The sequence below is a fragment of the Macaca fascicularis genome, chromosome 9 (genome assembly GCF_037993035.2).
Source record: "Macaca fascicularis isolate 582-1 chromosome 9, T2T-MFA8v1.1".
Lineage (NCBI taxonomy): Eukaryota > Metazoa > Chordata > Mammalia > Primates > Cercopithecidae > Macaca > Macaca fascicularis.
In genome coordinates this window covers 55,594,995-55,615,000 of record NC_088383.1, presented here as the reverse complement: position 1 = coordinate 55,615,000, position 20,006 = coordinate 55,594,995, and the positions used below count along the sequence as shown (strand labels likewise).

The window sequence follows — 20,006 nt, the reverse complement described above, 5'->3', positions numbered from 1 at the left end:
TGTTCCTAATTCTCCACATCCTCTCCAGCACCTATTGTTTCCTGACTTTTTAATGATTGCCATTCTAACTGGTGTGAGATGGTATCTCATTGTGGTTTTGATTTGCATTTCTCTGATGGCTGATCATGTGTCCATTGGCTGCATAAATGTCTTCTTTTGAGAAGTATCTGTTTATATCCTTTGCCCACTTTTTGATGGAGTTGTATGTTTTTTTTCTTGTAAATTTGTTTGAGTTCTTTGTAGGTTCTGGATATTAGCCCTTTGTCAGATGAGTAGATTGCAAAAATTTTCTCCCATTCTGTAGGTTGCCTGTTCACTCTGATGGTAGTTTCTTTTGCTGTGCAGAAGCTCTTTAGTTTAATTAGCATTGCTTTTGATGTTTTAGACATGAAGTTCTTGCCCAGGCCTATGTCCTGAATGGTATCGCCTAGGTTTACTTCTAGGGTTTTTATGGTTTTAGGTCTTAACATTTAAGTCTCTAGTCCATCTTGAATTAATTTTTGTATAAGGTGTAAGGAAGGGATCCAGTTTCAGCTTTCTACTTATGGCTAGCCAATTTTCCCAGCACCATTTATTAAATAGGGAATCCTTTCCCCATTTCTTGTTTTTGTCAGGTTTGTCAAAGATCAGATGGTTGAAGATGTATGGTATTATTTCTGAGGACTCTGTTCTGTTCCATTGGTCTATATCTCTGTTTTGGTACCAGTACCATGCTGTTTTGGTTACTGCAGCCTTGTAGTATAGTTTAAAGTCAGATAGTGGGATGCCTCCAGCTTTGTTCTTTTGGCTTAGGACTGTCTTGGCAATGTGGACTCTTTTTTGGTTCCATATGGACTTTAACGTAGTTTTTTCCAATTCTGTGAAGAAAGTCATTGGTAGATTAATGGGGATTGCATTGAATCTATAAATTACCTTGGGCAATATGGCCATTTTCATAATATTGATTCTTCCTATCCATGAGCATGGAATGTTCTTCCATTTGTTTGGTGTGTAGTTTTCCTTGAAGAGGTCCTTCACATCCCTTGTAAGTTGGATTCCTAGGTATTTTATTCTCTTTGAAGCAATTGTGAATGGGAGTTCACTCATGATTTGGCTCTCTGTTTGTCTGTTATTGGTGTATAAGAATGCTTGTGATTTTTGCACATTGATTTTGTATCTTTGCTGAAGTTGCTTATCAGCTTAAGGAGATTTTGGGCTGAGACGATGGGGTTTTCTAAATATACAATCATGTAATCTGCAAACAGGGACAATTTGACTTCCTCTTTTCCTAATTGAATACGCTTTATTTCTTTCTCTTGCCCAATTGCCCTGACCAGAACTTCCAACACTGTGTTGAATAGGAGTGGTGAGAGAGGGCATCCCTGTCTTGTGCTAGCAAAACTAATCTTTTGAGCCAGCTAAAAAAGGCTGTGAAAAGGTCCACTTAAGAAAACCTTTCCCTTTGGGTAAGAATTGAGTCCCAGAAAAGAAAATAATATTTTGTCTCATGAAACTTAGGCCAAAAATGCACAATGTCTTTCTGGATATTAACTCTCCCAGATACTTATATCCAGATTTTTATTCTGTGATGTAATGGTCACAGAATATAATCTACAAGTGAATTTTTTTTTTTTTTGAGACAGAATCTTGCTTTGTCACCTAGGCTGGAGTACAGGGGCGCAATCTCAGCTTACTGCAGCCTCCGACTCCCAGGTTCAAGCAATTCTCCTGCCTCACCCTCCCAAGTAACTGGGACTATGGGCATATGTTGCCACACCTGCTGAGTTTTGTATTTTTAGTAGAGATGGGGTTTCACCATGTTGGCCAGGATTGTCTTGATCTCCTGACCTTGTGATCTGCCTGCCTCAGCCTCCCAAAGTGCTGGGATTACAGCCATGAGCCACTGCACCTGGCCAATAATAATATTATTATTATTATTATACTTTATGTTCTAGGGTACATGTGCACAACATGCAGGTTTGTTACATATGTATACATGTGCCATGTTGGTGTGCTGCACCCATTAAGTCGTCATTTACATTAGGTGTATCTCCTAATGCTATCCGTCCACACAAATAATATTTTTTTAAGTGTGATTTTTAAACTCCACTGCTAATACTCATTTCTGTCTCTGGTTGCTCTTAGTAAAGGCTTATCTACTGTCAAGAATTGTTTTTGAGACTCCTGATGAGAATACTTGTTTTTCTTTGACTAGAGTAAGCGCCACAGTTAAGAGTAGAATTTCTCATCAAGCTGAAATAAGACCAAGACCTCCTACTGAGCTTCTCTACTCAGCCCACTGTGAGAATCTGGGTGAAGTGTTCCATCTATTTCCTTTTCTTTTTCCCCCAGCATTTTCTTTTTAATAGAGCCAAGGAAAAACCCTGGTAATGGGTGTTATGGAAACAGAGCAGTGACCTAAATCCACATTTATATAGGAAATTGATGATGTGTTTTATTCCTTCTTGACTGAGTTTTAAATGATTAACCCTTTTATGTCATTAAAACTCTATAATTCGTTTTTTGGGTTACAGTTATTGTTTGGGACTACTTTTGATTCTACTTCATTTTTTTTTTTCTGTTAGCAATATCTTGATCTCTTTGGGGTTTTGTTTTTTTTTTATAGTGTCTGTTCAAGAGAGTTTAGAAAGAAAATTTGGAAAGCATGGTGGAACTATTCCCATTGTACCCAAGGCAGAGTTCCAAGACAGGATATCGGTGAGTGTGCTCACCCCACAGTTGTACTTCACACATACTCCCTGCTCTTTCCTTCAGACAGAGCTGGTTAGGCTGATTTCATTTGTAGCATAGTCTTTGTAATTAGCTTGACAGTAAGTGCGTGACATGTGTGTTTTTTACCTTCCCTTTTCATTACATTCTAAAACTGGAGTAAGAATCCTAATGACTACTAATAAATTTAAAATAAATTTGGTATTTTTCACGCACATGTTAACAGTGAAGGATTATTATGTATTTTAATTATTTTAAGCTTCAGAGAAATAGGAAGAATTGAAAAGTAAGCATTAGATTGAACTATATGAGAGTCCAGGAGTTTGAGACCAACCTGGGGAACATAGTGAGTCCCCGTCTCTACAAAAAGCAAGAAAGAACGAAAGAGGCCTGGGCACAGTGGCTCATGCCTGTAATCCCAGCACTTTGGGAGGCCGAGGCAGGCAAATCACGAAGTCAAGAGATCGAGACCATCCTGGCCAACATGGTGAAACCGTGTCTCTACTAAAAATACAAAAATTAGCCGAGTGTGGTGGCACGCACCTGTAGTCCCAGCTACTCAGGGGGCTGAGGCAGGAGAATCCTTGAACCCGGGAGATGGAGGTTGCAGTTAGCCAAGATCGTGCCACTGCACTCTAGCCTGGGCAACAGAGAGACTCTGTCCCCACCTCTCCACAAAAAGAAAAGAAAGGAGAGAGGGAGGGATGGAGGGAGGAAAACTTCTCTACCAGTAAATGATGGAAGACATGAAAAACAAAAGTCCATAGCAGAAAAGCCTGGGGAAAAAACTTAACTTCATTGTTAAAGAAATACAAATTGTAAAAGGGTTTTTTTTTAATGTATTAACGAAAACAGTGAATGGATCTTATGTTCACCATGTATGTGGTGAAACAGTTGTACTTTTATTCTAGTGACAGTGCACATTGGTGTAGCATTTTGGAAAATGTGAAATTATTAAAGTGTTCCTGCCCTTTGGTGCTATGATAATCTCCCCTCTGGGAATTTATCCTAAGCAAATAATTCAAAAGACGAGAAACCACTCCATGCACGATGATGTTACTGAAACTATGTGTAGGCCGGGCGCAGTGGCTCACACCTCTAATCCCAGCACTTTGGGAGACCAAGGCGGCTGGATCACCTGAGGTCAGGAGTTTAAGACCAGCCTGGCCAACGTGGTGAAACTCCGCCTCTACTAAAAATACTAAATTATCCGTGCATGGTGGCGCGTGTGCCTGTAATCCCAGCTACTTGGGAGGCCGAGGCAGGAGAATCGCTTGAACCCGGGAGGTGGAGGTTGCAGTGAGCCAAGATTATGCCGCTGCACTCCAGCCTGGGCAACAAGAGCGAAACTCTGTCTCAAAAAAAAAATAGAAACTATGTGTAGACAGTTTTTAAATTTGGTTTCATTTAAAGTCCAGGGGCAGGGAAATGGCTGAGTTATAATATATCTTATATCATCTTAGGAAATATTCAGTCATAGTTTAAGAATATATTACAATGACTAAGTTATATCTTCAAATATTCAGTGATGGAAAATAGTTCTGAGACTATATTGCAACATGGGAAAAAGTTAAAGGTTTTGTTTTAAAGAAAGAAAAAATGCTTTAGCCATTCTAGGTACTAACCGTTCCCCTCAGTAAGCCTTCCTTTTTCCTAGAGTGATGTCTTTGTTCTGGTCCTTCTATCTGGAATACACCAGTCCCTTCCCTGCTTAAGTGTCACTGCAGTTCTGTGGCTGTCATTGTGTGCCACTGTTTCATACAGAACATCCATCCCAAGTGGCTAGTAGTGCATTGGAAGGGCTTGCGCTGCTACTGCCGCTGCCAGAGGACTGTTCACACCTCCCTTTGGTCACCCCACTGCCCAGCATACGCCTTGTCAGTTAAAATAAAAGTTTTCTCCAGCTCTTTCCCTCTAGTTTCCCCCTGCCCCTGTTTGGCACTATCAGGACCCACATCATTGACCCTGCCATGTTTCCACTGTCCCTCATCCCCCAGTGCCCTCACTTCCCTTCTTAAATTCCATGCTCCATCATTACAGTCACTCCCCGGTCTTGTTTCCTTCGTCATACTCCCTTGTTAACACCTAAGCCCTGATTAAATCCCAGCAGTCTCTTCCATGCCTCTACCCTGTAGGAGGCCTGCTGGCAGTTCACGCCCTGACCACTAACCTCAAGTAGGCACTCAGAGCTGCCCAGCAGTCATACTACTTTTCCATGTTCCATTCATTCTCCCCGTTCTCCTGAGTGATTACATCATATTTTCTCCTCTTCTTGCTGCCCTGCACTCCAGCTCATGCCCTGCTATCTGTTCACAGATAAAACTGAGGCAGCCTGGGAGCTTCCACACCTACCCAGCTCCTGGTACCTGTACCCAGTCCTGTGTCATCTCTCTTCGAATAGATCAGCTCTTTGTGCTTTCATTTCTTAGGTCCAGTTCTTGTTGTGGGCATTGGATGCTTTTTCCTCAGATACACTGCTCTAGCAAGTCTGCTCCTCTCTCCTACATCAGCAGTTTTCCCTCCTCTGAGTCATTCCCCTCAGCTTACCAAATGCTGTTTTAAAAAATGTGTAAATCTTAATCCCACTTCCCCTCCCAGTACTGCCATTTGTTTCCTGTACAGCAAACCTCCTTGGAAGCGTTGTGTATACTTAGCCTCCAATTCTTCTTTACTTGAACCTACTCCACCAAGACTATTCTTGTTAAGACAGCCAGTGACACCAGCATTGCCAAATCCAATAGCTATTTTCAGTCCTCATCTTGCTTACCTGTCAGCAGTTCTTGTCACAAATGACACTCCCACCTTGAAACAATTTCTTCTCTTAGCTTCCAGGATACCACCTTCTCCTGGTTTTCTTCCTACCTCACTGAACATTTCTTCTCTATTGCCTCTTGCTGGTAACTCTTCAACTCTCCACTCTCCTAACATTGGAAGGCCTGAGTCCCTAAACCACTTCTCTATCTAGATTGAAAACTTCAGAAACCTACTTAGCCTCGTGGTTTGAAGTCCATGTATATACAACTCTCTTCCCACTAGAATATAAAGTCTGTGAGAGCAGAATTTTGGTTTTACTCTACTGTGTCCCCTGGTACCTGGAAGAGTATGTAATCAATGTGTCCAAACTATATCAGTGACCCATTTTAATTTTTTATCGGGCATATGTGTTTTTTGGCTCTGTATGTCACCTCAAGAGTGGCAGTGAGTTAATTGTCCTTAATTTTTTAGAAAGCATTCCAAGAAAAAAATTAGGAGAGAAGCTGATTTGATGGTGGAGGCCCTGAGTCATATCCCAGCTCTAAAAATAGCCATCTGTAACCTTGGCCAGGTCTCTGATCCTTAGTTTCCTCATCAGTAAAATTAAGAAGCTGCTAAGATCTATACAGCTTTAAAAGTTGCTGGCAGTACTGAATACGCAGGCAGAATTCTACCCCCAAGCCACTTTGGGGTTTAATGAGATTCCTTTCTGGGTTCTGGGTGGTGTCCCTGTTCTCTGGGGAGCCGAGGTGAACGCACCATGGCATGAACAGCGTAACACATTGCTCAGTGCATCTGCGTCTCCGTGAGTGGAGGGTGCTCATCTCACTCCATACCCTCATGTGTCCAGGTCCAAAAACTGTCTTCATTGTTGTACCATAATCTTATTTCATGAGTATTTATTCGCTGTCAAATATAATAAAAATAAATTGTGGTTAACAAGCAATTTCTTCAGTAAGTGTCAAGATACTGTATCTTTGATACTGTACAGAAATGACATATCTTTGCTGAAAGACAAAAAATCTGTCTGGTCATATATTTACGTAAGAATCCTTTGTCATCTTATCCAGGGACACAAAGCAGGTCTTTGTGGTTTTGTTAAACATGTGTTCTTTTTCCTAATAGGGTGCATCTGAGAAACACGTCGTGCATTCTGGCTTGGCGTACACAATGGAGCGATCTGCCAGGGTATGTGTGCAGATGCTGTTTGCCTTCCTGCTAGTCACATGAAGTGTAACTCAACCGTGTTATCTCAGCCGCCAGACTGTGTGTGCTGATAGAAAGTAGCAATCTGTTCAATGGTCCTCATTTTTGTGTAGCAAAACACATGCTTTTTCAGTCTCAGATGATGAGCAATTTTTTTAGAGTCTTCAAATATGTTTATGAGGCTTTGGAAAGAAATAGTAAGGCCGAGTTAGGAGGTAATGATGTTGGCAGGTAGCCTAATATCGAGTAGTTAGCCAAATTGGATGGCAGCTCAGTGCGCACTGTTACAGCTACAGGAGGCTACCTTACTGTAGAATTTGGTATAAGCAAAAGTTATTTTGACTGCTCGATCCCTACTTTAAGGCCTCAACCACAATTTGAGTCCCGTTTTCCTAATTTCTTCTTGGGTTCAGATTCTGTCTGCTTGTATTTATGATGAAGTAGCGTAAGCAGATACTGATGAAGAAGGTGGTACTTCTTAGGGCTGTTGTTTTTCTTGTTAATTTTTTATTGAGATAGGGTTTATGTGCTATAAATTCATATTTTTAAAGTATACAATTTGGCATCCTTTATTATATATACTAGCCATCACCACTATAGAATTCTAGAACATTTTCATCACCCTCTTCTTTTTTTGTTTATTTGAGATGGAGTCGCCCTGTTGCCCAGGATGGAGTACAGTGGAGCAATTTCAGTTCACTGTAACCTCCGCCTCCCGAGTTCAAGCAATTCTTGTCCCTCACTCTCCCGAGTAGCTGGGATTACAGGCGTGAGCCACCATGCCCAACTAATTTTTGTTTTGTTTTTTTGTTTTGTTTTTTGAGATGGAGTCTCGCTGTGTCACCCAGCTGGAGGGCAATGGTGCGATCTCAGCTCACTGCAACCACCGCCTCTTGGGTTCAAGCAATTCTCCTGCCTCAGCCTCCTGAGTAGCTGGGATTACAGGCATCCACCCCCATGCCCGGCTAATTTTTTTGTATTTTTAGTAGAGATGGGGTTTCACCATGTTGGTCAGGCTGGTCTTGAACTCCTTACCTCCAGCAGTGATCCACTTGCCTCGGCCTCCCAAAGTGCTGGGATTACAGGCGTGAGCCACTGCACCCAGCCACCCCATTGTTAAGTCCAGAGAATTAGGCCCTCCTGCCTAGAAGTTCTGCTGCTACAGTAGTTTGTCTTTGGCTGCCCAAGTCCTGCCTTGAAACACTGAGAAGGTAACTTGGACCAGGCCTGTCTGGGCCTTGTGTGTTTTTGGCCTGGCCCCTTGAGTCAGGATCATCTTCACTGCATTTTCTCTTTCTTTTCAGCAAATTATGCGCACAGCCATGAAGTATAACCTGGGATTGGACCTGAGAACAGCTGCCTATGTCAATGCCATTGAGAAAGTCTTCAAAGTGTACAATGAAGCTGGTGTGACCTTCACATAGATGGATCGTGGCTGACTTCCTCACTACCCTCTTCACCTGTAACTTCTACTGACCTATCACAAGTTTACATGTAACCACAGAAATCCCTTTCTCTCCTGACTCAGTAATAATGGATACCATTCTCAACAAGTCAATCCAAATCAGGGGCTGGATTTGGATTGTGAAGGATTTTGGAAGTGAAGGAGAAAGAAGTTAAGGTTAGGGGATCATGTACAAGCTGAGTGTGAAAGTAGAAATCACCTACACCAGAGAGCCATTTGGGTATTTTGCCTTTAAATAAAAAGTCTCCTCCATCTGGCTGTGCAGCCTTGCTCTGTGGCTTTTCCCAACACAATCAGTCCTATTGCTGGGGAAAGGACAGGCAAGAGCAGTCAGTTGCTTGCTTATTTCGCTCTGGACGAGTCTGGGACACGCTGTAACTTTAACACATTTAAGAAGTAGGTGTGTGGCCTTTTCAGAAAGTGGCATGGTCTTGAAGTGAGTTCTTAGTATTTTTATATGCAAAATAACTGAATTTTGCAGGTTGCAAACAAATATAAAAGCTGTTTCTCTTTATGCATTTTATTATTTTAGAATAAAATAAGTACATGCTGCTGTAATAAAATTGCCTTTAATCACTTAACAAGCCTAACCTTGACTGAAATAGTGAATGCCTACAAAAATTATTAATGGAAAAAACTAATATTTTTTATTATAAAAGTGTCATTTATAGCTTATCAGTCATGTATTGTCCAGCAAACATTAAAAGCCCTGTGGATAATTAAGTTTTCTTCATACCTGCAAAGTGGTGGAGGCCATTTTCGTTAAAACTGTCAGAATTTGCTAAGTATAATTATGACACATAGTCCAAAGAATGCAGTAACCTTTTTATCATGTTACTAATTGTTCTCTTTGGAAGATCTGTGGTTGACTAATTAAACAGTAATTCAAGTAGAGTGTCCCAGAAGAAAACCACTTGGGCTCCCTGTTTGGAGTCTGGCTGGCTCTGAGCATTGCCAATGGCCCTACTCACCTGACTTTGTGTCCTCTCCTTTTAGAGGTTTTCCATTCTGCACCCAGCGTCGCTAACAGTGGGCTGAAAACAACCTTGGGTGAGTGTTTCGTTTGGGAGTTATTTGGCCAGGGCCTTTTGAGCAGTAGTGTCCCTGTGAAGTGCTAGATACTATATGTGTAAGAATGAGCTTTTTATCTTTTTAACTATAACACCCTTGAGAAATTTCTAACTACTTTTTAACTGCATGGCTTAACCTGGTGATAAAAGCAGTTATTAAAAGTCTATATTTTCTAAAACTTAGGTTTCTTCTCTTGTGTTTTTTTTACATGTGGTAGTTTCTCTTTTCCTAAGTTATAATACTGCAATTGGATTTCTGAAATGTTTATAGCGACCACGTATATAACATTTCTTTCCACTTTATTTTGAGCTGCCCAGATTTTATTCTTGAATTCTTTTTTTTTTTTTTTTCTTTTTCGGAGCTCTACATATTCCGAGAAACTTCCCTAGTAATGAACTATAGAAATGATCTCTTAGTCTTTATTCTCGAATTATTTTGTATTTTATTAAATAATATCTATAGCTGTTCTTGAGGAAGAGGCTCCAATGTTTAAAGCCGATATACTGAAGCAACTTTTAGTGCCGTTTTTCACTAAAGGAGATTTTATGTGGAATAATTTAGCCACAGAATGTAACAACTATTGAAGAGATAATAGTAACTGTAATCAGAACTGAATTCTAGAGTTCCACCAGTTACTAACTGCCAGTGTGAAGCCTGACTTTCACTGGTCTTTGTCTGTGTTTCGCAGTTCCGCCTCTGCATGCTCCTGGCATTGGGTCAGTCAGATAAAAGGCCCCCAGTATATGGGCATAGTGAGCCCTTCCCCAGCCTGGTGGTGTCTATCTGCACTCTAGGTGGGCTACTAAAATGTGTAAGGGGAAAAGTGATACAAAAACCAGTTCCAGAATGTTCAAATAATGGTGGGTGGGGCAGCAGATTCAAGTCATGTGAATGTAGGATAAGTCTTAGTGGTGGCCTTTGACTATATATTGGAAGTTGGATATATATTGGATATTGGAAGTACCGTTTTTTTGCCTTGAGGGGGCAATTTTTGTTTTTTGAGACAGGTTCTTGCTGTGTCACCCAGGCTGGAGTGTGGTGGTGTAATCACAGCTCACTGCATCCTCTACCTCCTGGGCTCAAGTAGTTCTCCTGCCTCAGCCTCCTGAGTAGCTAGGACCACAGGTATGGGCACTACATACACCTGGCTAATTGTTTTTATTTTCTGTAGACATGAGGTCTCCCTGTGTTGCCCAGGCGGGTCTCAAACTCCTGGACTCAAGTGAGCCTCCTACCTTGGCCTCCAAAAGTACTGAGATTACAGGCATGAGCCACCATGCCTGGCCAATAGTAATTTTTTAAAGGTTAATGTTGAGGAGTATTGTTGATAGTGTGCTAGTTATATAAAGATGAGAGCACTAATGTCAGTAAATTTGTCTCCTGAAGCTTTTAGTTTTTAAAATTCCAGTCAATTACTCTTTTTACCTTGATATAGAAATTTTATTTTTTCAGATTTATTTACAATTTTTTTTCTTTTTTTCTTTTTTTCTTTTTTTTTCTTTTTGTGACAGAGTCTCACTTTGTCGCCCAGGCTGGAGTGCAGTGGCACCATCTCGGCTCACTGCAACCTCCGCCCCCTGGGTTCAAGCAATTCTGCCTCAGCTTCCCAAGCAGCTGGGACTATAGGCGCATGTCACCACGCCCAGTTAATATTCTTGTAGTTTTAGGAGACATCGGGTTTCACCATATTGGCCAGGCCCGTCTCGAGCTCCTGACCTCGTGATCCACCAACCTCAGCCTCCCAAAGTGCTGGGACTACAGTTATAAGCCATTGCGCATGACCTATTTACAGTTATTTTAAAAACTCACATGTAATAATCAAGTTACTTCTGAAACAGCCATAGATGACTTATATAGCACCTGAAGAAGACTTAACTGTTGCTTTATGATCCTCTACACCAGAGTGTATTCTAATTACCCTGATTAAGGAGATGAAAAGTAAAGGCATGATTTTTCAGTGCTTTTGGCACATTAACTAGTAGGATTGATAATTACTTTTTAATATATTTTTCCTTTTTTTTTTTTTAATTTAGGATTCTAGCCAAAGAGCTGATTTACTTTTTTTAAAAAAGCCTGGCATCTTAACTCACAAGCAAGTGAATTCCATATTCTCTAAACATCCCTGGCAGGCTTTCCCAGCCCTGCTGTTCAAAGCATGGCACATGAAGAAAACTACATCTGTGGGTCGGGCGCGGTGGCTCGCGCCTGTAATCCCAGCACTTTGGGAGGTCAAGGCGGGCGGATCACCTGAGGTCAGGAGTTCGAGACCAAACTGACCAACATGGAGAAACCACATCTCTACTGAAAATAAAATACAAAATTAGCCAGGCATGGTGGCGCATGCCTGTAATCCCAGCTACTCGGGAAGCTGAGGCAGGAGAATTGCTTGAACCCAAGAGGCGGAGGTTGCAGTGAGCTGAGATTGCGCCATTGCACTCCAGCCTGAGCAACGATCAAAACTCCATCTCAAAAAAAGAAAGAGAAAGAAAGAAAGCTACATCTGTGGATATTGTACAAAAGATTTTTTTTATTATTTTTTAATTTGTAACATAACTTTTATTGACTTGTGTTTGTACTTTTATCAAACATACTTCATTTATGTATTTATTTTAAGATGAAATCTCAGTCTGTCACCCAGGCTGGAGTACAGTGGCGCGATCTCAGCTCACTGTAACCTCCGCCTTCCAGGTTCAAGCAATTCTCCTGCCTCAGCCTCCCGTGTAGCTGGGATTACAGGCGTGTGCCACCACACTCAGCTAATTTTTATATTAGTAGTAGAGACAGGGTTTCACCATGTTGGCCAGGCTGGTCTCGAACTCCTGAGCTCAACTGATCCACCTGCCTCAGCCTCCCAAAGTGTTGGTATTAAAGGCATGAGCCACCGCACCCAGCCTCAAACATACTTTACGCAATTTTTCACCTCAGCACTATTGACATTTTAGGCTATGTAATTCTTTGCTATGGGGCTCTCTCTGCCTTGTAGGATGTTTAGTAATATCCCTAGCCTCTACATATTAGATGTCAGGAAGATCCCTCAGTTATTAACAAATGTATTCAGATTGCCAAATAACCCCTGCGGAGCAAATTCATCCATTGTTGTGAACTGTGATCCAGACAGCCAAATAGTGATACAAGGTTTATTGTTCAGAATAGCTCGTCCCCTCCAATCCAGACACCTGCCTCCCATTTTCCACTCCCCATAGGCAACCACTTTCAGCAGTCTTAAATGTTTCATTTTTATTCTATTTAAAGCCTTTGCTCATTTTTAAATTGGGTTTTGTCCACATTATTGAGTGGTAAGGGTTCTTTATATATTCCACAGCCAGTTGTGGTGGTATAGGCCTATGGTCTCAGCTACTCAGAAGGCTGAGGCAGGAGGATCACTTGAGCCCAGAAATTCAACACTAGTCTAGACAACATAGCAAGATCCTATCTCTAAATGAATTTTTGAAATATATATGTATTCTAGATAATTGACCTTTATCATGTATATAATTTGCAAATATTTCCTCTCGATCTATTAGTTGTCTTTGCATTTTCTTGGTAGTCTCCTTTTTAATCTTGAGAAAGCATAATTTATTTTTCCTCTGGTTGGTGTGCTTTAGGTTTTATGTAAGAAACCATTGCCTAATCCATGCAGATATATCCCTCTTTTTTTTTTTTTTTTTTTTTTTCTTTTGAGACAGTCTCTCTCTGTCGTCCAGGCTGGAGTGCACTGGTGTGATGTCACAGCTCATGGCTAACTGCAGTCTCTACTCCTAGGCTCAAGTAATCCTCCCCCTTCAGCCTCCCAAGTAGCTGGGACTATAGCACCAGCTATAGTCAGCCTCACAGGTAGCTGGGAATATAGCACCAGGACTATAGCACATACTACCACAAAGCACAGCTAATTTCTGTATTTTTTGGAGAGACAAGGTCTCGCCATGTTGCGCAGGCCAGTCTTGAACTCCCAGGCTCAAGCATTCACTCACCTTGGCCTCCCAAAGTGCTGGGATTACAGGTGTGAGCCACTGTGCCTGGCCTAGAAAGACTTTTTTAAGAAATAGTGACCAAAAATATCCCACATTTGATGGGAGTTGTGAATCTACACATTCAAGATGCTCAACAAATTCAAAGCAGGATAAACTCAGAGATCCACACTGAGACACATTATAATCAAATTGTAGAAAGTTAAAGACAGAAAAGCAGCAAGAGATAAGTAATTCATCCTGTACAAGGGATCTTCAGTAAGATTAACAGTTGCTTATCAGAAATCACGGAGTACAGAGGCAGTAGGATACTTCTTCCCCTCTCTCCCACCGATAGATGATATATTAAAAATACTGACAGGAAAAAATCAACCAAGAATCCTGTATCTGGCAAAAAATAACCTCTAAAAATGAAGGAAACATTAAGACATTCCCAAAAAAGTCAAGGGAGTTTATCACTAGTAAACTTGTGTTATAAAGAATGCTAAAGTCTCCCCATATTACTTTCAGGAAAGAAAAAAAAATAGAATGCAAAAGTGGAGCTGGGGTCAGGAACGGTGGCTCACGCCTGTAATCCCAGCACTTTGGGAGGCCAAGGCAGGCGGACCACCTGAGGTCAGGAGTTCGAGATCAGCCTGGCCAACATGGTGAAACCCCATTTCTAATAAAAATACAAAAAAAATTAGCTGGGCATGGTGGCATGCACATGTAGTCCCAGCTGACTGAGGCAAAGACAGAATTGCTTGAGCCTGGGAGGCGGAGATGGCACCACTGCACTCCAGCCTGGGCAACAGAGCAAGACTACATCTCAAGAAAAAAAAAGGTGGGGGGGGATTGGGGGAGTCCAGCATAGCGGCTCACGCCTGTAATTTCAGCACCTTGGGAGGCTGAAGTGGAATCACGTGAGGCCAGGAGTCCACAACCAGCCTGGGTGACATAAGGAGACCCCATCTCTACAAAATAAAAATAACCAGGCAGGGTGGCTCAGGCCTGTGGTCCTAGCTACTCAGGAGGCTGAGACAGAAGGATTGCTTGCAGCCAGCAGCTGACTAGCCCAGACAACCAGTAAGACCCCATCTCTACAAAACATAAATTTAAAACATTAGCTGGGCATGGTGGTGTGCATCTGTAGTAGTAGAGGCTCGCTTGAGACCAGAAGTTGGAGATTACAGTGAGCTATGATGACACCACTGCACTCCAGCCTGTTTGACAGAGCAAGAACCTGTCACTAAAAAAAATAATAAATGAATAAAAATATAAGAATGCTTGGCTGGGCACAGTGGCTCATACCTGTAATCCCAGCACTTTGGGCAAATCACCTGAGGTCAAGAGTTTGAGACCAGCCTGGCCAATATGGTGAAACCCCATCTCTACTAAAAATACAAAAATTAGCCATGTATGATCGCACGGGCTTGTAATCCCAACTACTTAGAAGGCTCAGGCAGGAGAATCGCTTGAACCCAGGAGGCAGAGGTTACAGTGAGCGGAGATGGTACCACTGCACTCCAGCCTGGACAACAGAGCAAGACTCAGGCTCAAAAAAAAAAAAAAAAAAAAAAGCTAAAGCGAGTCCTTCAGGCTAAAATGAAAGGACGCAAGATGTAACTCAGAACTATATGAAGAAATAAAGATCACTGGTGAAGGCAACTATATAGCTAAATATAAAAACTAGTATGGTTGTATTTTGGGTATATTATTCCTTTCTCCTTTATGATTTAAAAACCATGCATAAAATAATATGCATCTATGTTAATAGGCACTAATTGTTTAAAGACATAATTTGTAACAATACAGGTAGGGGACAGAGAAAGGAGCAGAGTTAATGTATGCTGTTGAAGCTAAGTTGGTATCAGTCTGAACTGGACTTCGAACTCAGCATGTTAAATGAAATCTTCATAGTACCCACTAAAAAAAACTTAAAATATACAGAAAAGGATTTAAGAAAGGTTCAAACTATTACAGGATAAATCATTAACCAAGCACAAAAGAAGGTATTGAGGAGCAAAACACTTTATGTAGAAACTGAACAGCGTGATGACATAAGTAAGCTCGTTGGTGTGTGGGTTTTTCTGTTTTTCTTTTTTGGGGTTTGTTTGCGACGGAATCTTGCTCTGTCACTCAGGCTGGAGCGCAGTGTTTCATTCTCAGCTCACTGCAGCCTTTGCCTCCCAGGTTCAAGTGATTCTCAGCCTCCTGAGTAGCTGGGATTGCAGGCGCCCGCCACCACAGCCAGGCAGTTTTTTGCATTTTTAGTGGAGACGGGGTTTCACAACATTGGCCAGGCTAGTCTCGGGTTCCTGACCTCAAGTGGTCCACCCGCCTCGGCCTCCCAAAGTGCTGGGTACACTCACCGCATAAGCCACTGCGCCCAGCCTATTTTGGGTTTTTTTGAGACAGGGTCTGGCTCTGATGCCCAGGCTGGAGAGCCGTGGCACAATCAGCTCACTACAACCTTGACCTCCGCAGGCTCAGCTGATCCACCCACCTCAGCCTCCTGAGTAGCTGGAACCACAAGTGTGCACCACCAAACCCAGGTGATTTTTCTATTTTTTGTAGAGACAGGAGTCTTGCTATGTTGCCCAGGCTGGTCTCAAACTCCTGGCCTCAAGCAGTCTGCCCAGCTCAGCATCCCAAAGTGATAGGATTACAGGCGTGAGTCCAACCATAAGCAAGTTTTTGTTTTTTGTTTTTGAGCTGGTCTCACTCTGTCCCCAGGCTGAAGAGCAGTGGTGTGATCATGGCTCACTGCAGCCTCATCTCCAGGCAGGAGCCACCGTGCCCGGTCAAGTAACTTTTTGTTTCAGTAATCACTTTAAATGTAAATAATCTCACCAATAGAAAGATCGGCAGAACTGATTTTTTTTAATGATGTAATACATGATCCAAATATGCAACTTACAAAATACTCACTGTAGACCCAAAGACACAAATTGGTTGAAAGTGAAAAGATGGAAAGAGATAATCCACGCAAATAGTGACCAAAAGAGAGCTGGGGTGGCTATACTAACACCAGACAAAATAGATTTTAAGCCAAAAAATGTTACAGAAAAACATTTTATGTTGGTAAGAGAGTCAAATCATGAGAAAATTAACAATTATAAACACATGAACCAAAAAAAAGGGGGGCTCCAAAATGCACAAAGCAAACTAATAAAATTGAAGGAAGAAATAGTTTTACAATAATGGAGACTTCAATACAGGCTGGAGTGCGGTGGCTCTATCACAGCTCACTGCAGCCTCTGCCTCCCAGACTCAAGTGATTCTCCAACCTCAGCTTCCCCAGTAGCTGGAACTATAGGCACACACCACCACACGCGGCCAATTTGTGTATTTTTTGTGGAGATGGGGTTTCGTCATGTTGCCCAGGCTGGTCTCAAATGCCCAAGTTCAAGCAATTCTCCCACCTCAGAATCCCAAAGTGGTGGGATTACAGGCCTGACTTACTGCGCCCAGCCAATACCCCACCTTCAATAAATATAACATCTAGACAAAATCAGTAAGGAACTAGAGGAACTGAACAACACACTAAACCAACTAGACCTAACAGACATATAGAAAGCTCTCCATCTAACAAGAGCAGAATATATATTCTCAAGTGCATATGGAACATTCCCCATGATATATCATATGTTAGGCCACAAAACAATTCTCAATATATTTTAAAAGGTCAAAATTATACAAAGGGCCAGGTGTGGTGGCTCACAGCTGTAATCCCAGCACTTTGTGAGGCATAACGGCAGATCACTTGAGCCCATGAATTCAAGACCAGCCCTGGCAACATGGTGAAACCCTGTCTCTACCAAAAAAAATTTAAGAATTAGCCGGCTATAGTGGTGGTGAATGCCTGTAGCCCCAGCTACTCAGGAGGCTGAGGCAGGAGGATGGCATGAGCCTGGAAGGCAGAGGCTGTAGTGACCTGAGATCATACCACTACACCCCAGCCTGCAGGACAGAGTGGGACCTGTCTCAGAAAAACAAAACAGGACAGGCTTGGTGGCTCACGCCTGTAATCCCAGCACTTTGGGAGGCCAAGGCAGGTGGATGACCTGCGGTCAGGAGTTCAAGATCAGCCTGGCCAACATGGTGAAACCCCATCTCTACTAAAAAATACAAAAAATTGGCTGGGCGTGGTGGCAAGTGCCTGTAATCCCAGCTACTTGGGAAGCTGAGTCAGGAGGATCGCTTGAATCCGGGAGGCAGACGTTGCAGTGAGCCGAGATCACGCCATGGTACTCCACCTTGAGCAACAGAGCAAGACTCTTGTCTAAAAAACAAACAAAACAAAACAAAACAAAATTATACAAAGTGTCTTTTCCTACAAAAGTGTAATGAAGCTAGAAGTCAATAACAGGAAAACCTGGAGAATTTGCAAATAAGTGAAAGTTAAACAATATTCTTAAACGACCAGTGGCTCAAAGAAATGACTAGAGAAATTGAAATACTTTCAGATGAATTAAAATAAAATGCAAGATACCAAAATTTATGAGATGGTGTGACAGGGGTACTCAGTGAAATTTATAGCTTTAAATACTTACATTAAAAAAGAACGATCTCATGCTCACTTCGTCAGCACATATACTAAAATTGGAAAAATACAGAGATTAGCCTGGCCCCTGTGCAAGGATGACATGCAAATTTGTGAAGTATTTTATATTTGTTTTATTAAAAAAAAAAAAAAAGGCCAGGCACGGTAGCTCATGCCTGTAACCCCAGCACTTTGGGAGGCTGAGGTGGGCAGATCACGAGGTCAGGAGATCAAGACCATCCTGGTCAACATGGTGAAATCCCGTCTCTACTAAAATACAAAAAATTAGCTGGGCGTGGTGGCACACACCTGTAATCCCAGGTGGGCTGAGATCGCACCACTGCACTCAAGCCTGGTGACAGACTGTCTCAAAAAGAAAAGAAAAGAAAAAAAGAACGATCTCAAATTAACAACCTAACTTTACACCTAAGGGGTGTTTAATCCTTTGGTTTCCCTGGCCACATTGGAACACATTGAAAGAAGAACTGTCTTGGGCCACATACAAAATACATTAACCCTAACAATAAATGATGAACTAAAAAAAAAAAAAAAAATTCCCAAGAAAATCTCATAATGTTTTCAGTTATTTGCAAAGTTTGTGAATTTGTGTTGGGCTGCATTCAAAGCTGTCCTGAGCTTCGTGCAGGACAAGCTTGACCTAAGGTGTAAAAGAAGAGCCAACTAAACCTACAGCCAGCTTCTAAAGGAAGGAAACACTAGAGATTAGAGCAGAATGAAATAGAGAATAAAGGAAAAAGAATTGTCAAAACAAAAAGTTGGTTCATGGAAACAAAAAGCAACAAATTTGATGAGCCTTTAGTATGACTCAGAAAAAAAAAAGAGAATAGCAAATAACTAAACTCAGAAAGAAAATGGAGACATTATTACCGACCTTACAGAAATTTTAAAGATTTTTAAGACAATACTATGAAAAATTGTATTCCAACATATTAGACATCTAGATAAAATGTACAGACTCCTAGAAATACACAAATTACCAAATATGACTTAAGAAGAAATAGAAAATCTCAATAGACCTGTAACAAGTACATAGATTAATCAGTAATCAAAAATCTCCCAACACATACAGACAGAAAGTAGAACAATGAATACCAGGGGCTGGGGGCAAAGAATGGGCAGTTACTGTTTAGTGGGTACAGAGTTTCAGTATGGAATAATGAAAATGTTCTAGAGATGGATAGTGGTGATGGTTGTACAACAATATGAATATACTTAATGGTACTGAAATGTACACTTAAAAATGGTTAAAATTATAAATTTTATGTTATGTATATTTTACCACAATAAAAATGAACAACAAAAAAAACAAAAAGTCCAGGCCCTGGGGCTTCACTGATGAATTCTAACAAACACTTAAAGGAGAATTAACACTAATCCTTCACAAACCGTTCCAAAAAAATAGAAGATGAGAGAATACTTCTAATACTTTCTATGAGGCCAGTATTACCCTGATACCAAAACCAAAGACGCCTGCAAACAAAGTAAACTATAAACCTGGGGTCCAGGCACGGTGGCTCACACCTATAATCCCAGCACTTTGGGAGGCCGAAGGTGGGATGATCATGAGGTCAGGAGTTCGAGACCAGCCTGGCCAACATGGTGAAACACCGTCTCTACTAAAAATACAAAAATTAGCCAGGTGTCATGGCGGGCGCCTGTAATCCCAGCTACTAGGGAGACTGAGGCAGGAGAATCACTTGAACCTGGGAGGCGGAGGTTGCAGTGAACCAAGATCATGCCATTGCGCTACAGCCTAAGCGACAAGAGCTAAACTCCGTCTCAAAAAAAAAAGAAAAAGAAAACTACACACCAATATCCTTTATGAATATAGACACAAAAATGCTGAATTAAATACTAGCAAACCAAAGCCAGCAGCTCACTAAAAGTGCTACACACCATGACCAGGTGGGACTAATCCTAGGAATGCAAGAGGAGTTCAACCTAAGAGATCAATCGATGTAATGCACCACATTAGTGAAACAAAGGGGGAAAACGTATTATCATCTCAATAGATGCAGAGAAAGTAGTTGACAAAATTGAACACCCTTTCATAATAAAAACATTCAGCTAGGAATAGAAGGAATTTCTCAAAAAGAACAAAGAGCATTTATGAAAAAAATCCATAGCTAACATATTCATTGGTGAAAAATGGAAAGCGTTCCCCTTAAGCACAGGAACAAAACAAAGATTCTCACTTTCACCACTACTACTCAACATTGTACTGGAAGTCTCAGCCAAGAAAATTGGACAAGAAAAAGATATAAAAGCATCTAAATTGGAAAGGAAG

General features: G+C 41.4%; 2 protein-coding genes and 1 non-coding gene across 11 annotated transcripts in view; 2 read left to right on the top strand and 1 right to left on the bottom strand.

The window, feature by feature from the left end:
• The window catches only part of LOC102120061 (glutamate dehydrogenase 1, mitochondrial-like), a 516,922-nt gene extending 507,539 nt beyond the window's left edge, over window positions 1–9,383 (top strand). For 3 of the 9 annotated variants that reach the window (XR_012417690.1, XR_012417687.1, XR_012417677.1), the window contains 3 exons: window positions 2,606–2,697; window positions 6,589–6,651; window positions 7,974–9,383. Coding sequence is in view for 1 of the 9 variants with exons in the window: in XM_074001567.1 (XP_073857668.1) it covers window positions 2,195–2,292; window positions 2,606–2,697; window positions 6,589–6,651; window positions 7,974–8,093 (373 nt within the window). In the remaining 8 variants the exon portion in view is untranslated. Of the gene's footprint in view, window positions 1–2,194; window positions 2,293–2,605; window positions 2,698–6,588; window positions 6,652–7,973 lie in introns of those variants that run through there. The other 6 variants (XR_012417691.1, XR_012417679.1, XR_012417694.1 and 3 more) reach the window with 4 other exon arrangements.
• The window catches only part of LOC102142032 (arf-GAP with GTPase, ANK repeat and PH domain-containing protein 5), a 149,172-nt gene that overhangs the window by 68,669 nt on the left and 60,497 nt on the right, over window positions 1–20,006 (bottom strand).
• On the top strand, window positions 17,728–17,831 carry LOC123567061 (U6 spliceosomal RNA). The gene has a single exon (XR_006689756.1). It is a non-coding gene; the product is annotated as a U6 spliceosomal RNA (small nuclear RNA).